The sequence below is a fragment of the Thamnophis sirtalis genome, unplaced genomic scaffold (genome assembly GCF_051295495.1).
Source record: "Thamnophis sirtalis isolate CommonGarterSnake01/CBP01778 unplaced genomic scaffold, rThaSir2_p1.2 scaffold_13, whole genome shotgun sequence".
Classification (NCBI taxonomy): Eukaryota; Metazoa; Chordata; class Lepidosauria; order Squamata; family Natricidae; genus Thamnophis; species Thamnophis sirtalis.
Window position 1 is genome coordinate 13,984,760 of NW_028261393.1, and position 6,801 is coordinate 13,991,560.

General features: G+C 42.4%; 1 protein-coding gene across 1 annotated transcript in view; it reads left to right on the top strand.

The window, feature by feature from the left end:
- NKAIN1 (sodium/potassium transporting ATPase interacting 1) overlaps window positions 1–6,801 on the top strand; it is a 40,445-nt gene extending 33,644 nt beyond the window's left edge. Inside the window, exons 6-7 of the mRNA XM_087727415.1 lie at window positions 4,478–4,559; window positions 6,157–6,801. Coding sequence (XP_087583541.1) covers window positions 4,478–4,559; window positions 6,157–6,166 — 92 coding nt within the window. The 3' untranslated portion in view covers window positions 6,167–6,801. The remainder of the gene's footprint in view (window positions 1–4,477; window positions 4,560–6,156) is intronic.

Consider the following 6,801-nt stretch of genomic DNA (forward strand, 5'->3'; position numbering starts at 1 on the left):
TGTATGTTTCCTGGCCTGGCCTGTCCCAACATCAAACTTGACAACTTCTCGGAATCCTTCCCTGCCTCTTCTTGTGACAAACAGAATCAAGGCAGGGTTATCTGGCACATCTGCTTTCCAATTTTCCCAAACTAGCCAGCCCAAACCTGCTCGCTGTCACTTCTTTTTATCCTTTGGATAGGCTTATCCCAAACAACCTTTTCCAGTGAACTTAACAAATTAATATCCCTTCAGTTTTAAGCATTTACTCCTGTTGTTTTCTTGGCTTGTAGAAGGGAACAAGATTGCCCCGCGGTGAGGCTCAGCCAGATGCGGGCTTTACACACTTTCCATAAGCTTAACTACTTTTTTAACAGTTTTCTGGTTACACAATCTTAAATTCTTCCGGTTTATAGCATACTAGCTGTTAACCCGGCATTGCCCAGGGATTTGTTTATCCCAATCCTGTATTAGACCTTCACAAATGTCCAGACCAAACGTAATTTCTAATGTTTGATTCCTCCCTCCACACGAGGGAGCCCTCTTGTGGAGTACTGTGAAGCCATTACCATGGCAAATCCACTGCGCTGTACATTAGAAGCCATTTTATGGCAGTATAGTAGAACCCATTTTAAGGCACAACAGGTTGAATCTTAACAGAACACATACCCCGAGGGGTGTTAGGGGTGTCTTATCCCCACAGTATTTGTTTCCAGAGAGTAAGTCATCTGTGTACTAAGTTTGGTTGAGATTGCTCAAGGCATTCCAGGGTTATGCTGGAACATACACACACCACACAGAGCCATTTTATATATATAGAGAGAGAGACGTTTCAGTTTTTCCCTCTTCGGCATATCACTATCATTCCCCTATTTAGGTCCCTAAAATGTATCCTCCACCATACTCTCACTTCTGCTTCATTACAAATGATCTCAATCACTTTTAGTTTCCATTTAGAACATAGAATAATAGGGTTGGAAGGGACCTCGGAGGTCTTCCAGTCCAACCCCCTGCTTGAACAGGAGACTCTATACCCCTTCAGACAAATGGTTGTCCAGTCTCTTTTTGAAAGCTTCCAGTGATGGAACACCCAAATCTTCTGAAGGCAAGCTATTGCTGTAATTGCTCTCACTGTTAGGAATTTCCTCCTTAGATCTAGGTTGCTTCTCTCCTTAGTTAGTTTCCAATCCTTTGTTTCTTGTCTTGCCCTTTGGTGCTTTGGAAAATAGTTTGCCTTTCTAGGAGCCGTTATTGAGTCTTTGTAGGAGCCATTCTCCATTAGGAAAAAAAAAATCATTTACTCTAATAGAGAGTCCTTGTTCCTCCATTTCTGGTGCCAGTTTTCATTTTCTGTCAAAATTCTTCTGTATTTTCTCTGCCTCTTAATTTTTGCATCCAGTTTTTCCTTTTTGCTTACATTATACAGTAATTTGTCTTCAATTTTTTTTCCAGCCCCCATTCTATTATTTGTATTTTTCTCATCCACAGCTTCTTTTGCTTCATCACTCAGTTGAGAAGCCTTTTTCCAGCCTTACAAAAATGTCACTCCCTTCTGATATTCTGAAATCTTTTTTACTCTGTTCTGAGCAGTTGCCACATTTTTATTTATTTTGTCAATTTCCCATTAATTAATTTCTGGTAAGCCATCTTCTCATGCTCTTTCAAGCAGGATTGCTACTTCACCCCTTTCTTTCCCATTTCCCTTTTCATTTATTTATTTCCCTGCCTTCTCCAAGAAATGAATCTATGGAGATTCTCAATCATCCAGGTCATAAAGGTGCTTTTTCCAAAAGGCAACTGGACTTTCTCGTTCTTTCTCCTTTAAAAATGTTTCACTTCTCACCCAAGAAGCTTCTTCAGTTTCTTGCAGTTTCTTTAAGAACTGAAGAAGCTTCTTGAATGAGAAGCAAAACGTTTTCAAAGGAGAAAAACCGAGAAAGTCCAGTTGCCTTTTGGAAAAAGCACCATTGGGATGTTCTATTGAATCCTGATTTCATTTTTCCAGAAAGATTGTCCTTCCAGACAGCGGCTGATGATATGGTTTGGTAAAAGTTCCGATAGCATAGTGGAAAATTAAAATCTTGGTGTGAAATAAGGGACTTCTTACTTAATGCGAGAAGCGGCTCTTATATATTTGAATCCCAGCAGGGGCTCCTAAGAGCGTAGGCGCTGTGTGATTTGATACCAATGAACTTTATTAATACGCTTTACACATGAAAAGACCTATTCATAGGTGGCAAATTATAAGCATTACTACGCTGTCTCTCTAGCTCTGTGGGCCAAAACTGGTCCTCTTACACCCGTGTTCCTTCCCTCTTTCTCTCTCTCCATCCCCCATGGGTTTTGAGAGAGAGAGCGCTTTGGGGTTTTTTTTGACATTCATTGATTTATTTTCAGAGCTAATAAGGCACTCCATTAAAAAGATGAGATGGCAGCCTTGGCTGCAGCAAATTTAATATGGAAAATACATTAAAAGCATATTTGAAAAGCTCAGATAATGCAGAATGACAAAGAGATGGGTAGAAAGTTATCAACAGGGCTGCATGTTTTGCTAGTTTTGATGGATAAAATATCCCATTTGCCACTAGGTAAATGGAGCCAACTTAGCAGTTGGAAAGCACGTAAAAATGCAAGTGGAAAAATAGGAACCACCTTTGGTGGGAAGATAACAGCGTTCTGTGCGCCTTTGGCATTTAGTCCTGCCGGCCACATGACCATGGAGACGTCTTCAAACAGCGCTGGCTCTTTGGCTTTGAAACCGGGATGAGCACTGCCCCCTAGAGTCAGGAGCAACCAGCACATATGTGCGAGGGGAACCTTTACCTTTACCTAAATGGAATGAGCTTGGATGCTTTCCCTTTATTTATGCCTTCACGATCTTTAAGCGTAGATTCCAGGATCAGCTGTTCATCAGACCTTCTTCCATCTTCATTTAACCCTGTGGGAAGACGTTGTGTTCCCCTTCTTGGCCAGTTAAAGGGTGATGGGCCCAGGAAGCCTTTTCACTAAAAGAGTGGACTTTGTAGTCAATTCCTCCCCCAGTTCCATGGGACTCAACCCGGTTTGTCCTTTTGCAAAATGGCTCAGCTCACTCAGTAAGACAGCTCTGGAGACCAGGAGTGAGATGGTTTTTGTAAACTCTGACTTATGCTCTGTTATTTTTAGCTTTTTCATTATAGTTACATTAGTTGTCGTCATATGGTTTTATGACTTGGCTGTCAGCCACTCGGAGTCTCTGGAGCAGAACGGAATGCAAATTTCGCTAAATAAATAAATCAGAATATCTAATTGGATGCCATGAAAAAAAAAAATGAACAGGAGGCTTACCGCACTTCGTCAGACCAAAGGCCCTGGTCCTTTTCGGTACCATATAGGTAACTTCTACAGAAATTCAGTGGTGGGTTTCTGCCAGTTCGGGCCAGATCAGGTGAACTGGTAGTAGGAGCGGCGGGAGGCTCCATCCACCAGCCCGGATGCTTCTGCGCATGCATGGGAGGCTCCGCCCATATAGGAGTGCCCCCGAAACCAGTCGTAGAAAAACTGGAAACCCACCGCTGAACAAGTTCCATAGATTGTCTTCAGCTAGCAAGCTGAGCCAACTCATTAAAAGCCTAGCTGAAGCTCTGCACCAAGTTTTTAACTGGTTTAGAGTTAACCTTATTTAATGCAAGTATTCTTCGATTTACATTTACATCCGTTCATCGAGTGATTGTTCAAAAGTACAACAACATTGAAAAAGCGACTTAGGACCATTTCACACTTACTACCATTGCAGCATCCATCCATAGGGTCGCGGGATCAAAATTCAGACACGTGGCAACTGGCTCCTATTTACGACGGTCGCAATTTCCCAGAGTCACGTGATCCCCCTTTTGCAACCTTCTGACAAGCAAAACTGATGGGGAAGCCAGATTCATTGAACAACTGGGTTAAGAACTTCAGTGGTTCACTTACAGCTGTGGCAAAAAACCCACATAAAACTCACTTAACATATGTCTTGCTTAGCAACAGGAATTTTGGGCTCAACTGTCGTAAATTGAGATCTCCCTGTAAATGGCTTTGTTTCTTTGCTAGTTTGTGCCAACCTAACTTGCATTCTTGGTGATTTGAGGGTTGGGTGACTGTTAGTTTTTGATGGGTTCATCAGTGCAATAAAAAAACCCCGGATTTTTAAAAAAGGTGGAGGAAGGAGTAGGAACTTCTAAACTGATTTTTCCCCCTGTGCACCAATACTTGAAGGAAATTAGAAATTATTTCAAAAAAAAATCTCACCCGTAAATATCTGCCTGGGCGAATTAAGGAAATCTCTGGTTTTTCTACTACCATATTTTTCAAACTTGGTAATTTTAAGAACTCTCAGAATTCCCCAGCCAGCATGCTGGGACCTGGGTATTTTATTGCAAATGTCTTTAAATGACTATTTTTGAGTAATATAATGGCCACTACTTTGTCTAGATGTTTATCAGAGCAATCTCCCTCTTGTCTTTTCACCCCACAGTTGATTTTATTGGAGGGTTTGATTCCTACGGCTACCAGGCACCACAAAAAATGTCACACCTGCAGCTGCAGCCTTTATACACGTAAGTACCTTTCATAAATTGAGACCTGGCTTCCCCACCAGGCCTTTGGGAGAACTACAGGAAAGTAATTTTCCTTCCCTTTCCCTAACCACATACAGTGTGGTGCAGAAGCTGTCAAGCTCAGAAAAGATCTAGGCAGTTTAAATGTATATTAAGGGTTTATTGCAAACTTAAGCTCTCTACAAGAATTGAACTACTAATGCAGTGGTGAAATCACAATTTTCCTCCCACCGGTTCGCAGAACCAAGGACAATTGTTCCTACCGGTTTGGCTGAACCGGGAGGATTTCACCCCTGTACTATTGGTCAAAGTCGATTGGCAGTAGATAAGAATCCCATTTCTTACACAACGGCAAGAGATTGGGAAGGGTTTGTTCAGCTTGTGGAGAGGGAAGCCTATTTTTATTCCCCATTTTTCCTCTCCCAAGACAGTTGGGTTTCCATGTCTCGGGAAACCATCATTAGTTGAAAATTCAAAAATTGAGCTGAGTTGAGACAGTTAAGCTAGGCTGAAGCAAGACCACACCGTGGCTTAGCGTGAGGTCTGCAATCAGCCACCGTTGGTGCTTTTGTCCAAGAGATGGTAGTTAAACTCTGGCATGGCTCAGAATTTGGGGACATCTTTTTCTCTAATGCAGTGTTTCTCAACGTTGTCCAGGTTTAAGATATGTAGACTTCAACTCCCAGAATTGCAGGCTGGGAATTCTGGGAGTTGAAATCCACACAGCATTGCTGGCTGGGGAATTCTGGGAGTTGAAGTCTGCACAGCATTGCTGGCTGGGGAATTCTGGGCGTTGAAGTCCACACAGCATTACTGGCTATGGAATTCTGGGAGTTGAAGTCCGCACAGCATTGCTGGCTGGGGAGTTGAAGTCCACCAGTATTGCTTGGGGAATTCTGGGAGTTGAAGTCCACACAGCATTACTGGCTATGGAATTCTGGGAGTTGAAGTCCACACAGCATTGCTGGCTGGGGAATTCTGGGAGTTGGAGTCCATACAGCATTACTGGCTATGGAATTCTGGGAGTTGAAGTCCGCACAGCATTGCTGGCTGGGGAGTTGAAGTCCACCAGTATTGCTTGGGGAATTCTGGGAGTTGAAGTCCACACAGCATTACTGGCTATGGAATTCTGAGAGTTGAAGTCCGCACAGCATTGCTGGCTGGGGAATTCTGGGAGTTGGAGTCCATACAGCATTACTGGCTATGGAATTCTGGGAGTTGAAGTCCACACAGCATTGCTGGCTGGGGAGTTGAAGTCCACCAGTATTGCTTGGGGAATTCTGGGAGTTGAAGTCCACACATTTCAAACTTGCCATTGTTGAAAAACACTGCTTTAGTGGCATAGATGAATAATTATCTGGAGTTCAGGTAAAAGTTTCAAATGGAATTCTCAGCTACGTATATCCTTCTATTTTTTCCCCCTTGCCCTTGTTTTAGAACATCTGAATATTACTAGCCAGAGTAGTTTCTGGTTTGATTTTGCTCCCTTTGTTCATTTTGAGACCAATCCGTCTTTCTCCAATGGCCCCTGAAGGATGTTATGTTGCAACGTGGAGGTATAATCTTAGGTCACTGATCTTCTGTTGTTCTTTTTTAGCTCTGGATAATTGCTTCCTCGCCTACCTACAGTGAACAAGCCTTTGGGGACGTTTGCAAAACCACAATAACAATGCCTAGCCAAGCCACCAAGATAAATGGAGTAGGGCAAAGCATTTTCAAGGCCGTTGTCAGTTCTGCTGGAGATTTGGAGGGATGATTACGTGACTCCATCTTGTCCTTCTCATCCGTTAATGCCTTTCGTTTGGTAGCTAAGCAAGAGTCATGAACCCATTGGGGAAAATCGACCAACACAATTTCTCCAGATCTAAAAGTTTCTGCTTAAAAAGACCTCGGAGCCAAACCAAGCTCAGGACTCCACCTACTGGCCACGTTGTGTACTGACACTGGTTCACACCGGCCAATCCTCAAAACTCGAGATCTCATTCTTGTCTCCAAAATAGGGAGAATCCTTTTCTAAACGAGATCTTCTTCTTCTTTTTTTTCCTTTTTTTTTTTTTGGGTCAGATTTTTCTTTTGTTTGTTGGTTTTTCTAAGAATAATAAGAATTCTTGGACACTTCTCGTCTGACCGAACGACTTTCAGTGCATTGATCTGTAGGTTGCAATATTTTGCAATAATGAAAAGGAGTTAAAGGAATAAAATGAATGGAAAATGAAATAAAAGGTGGGTAATGGAAAGGAAA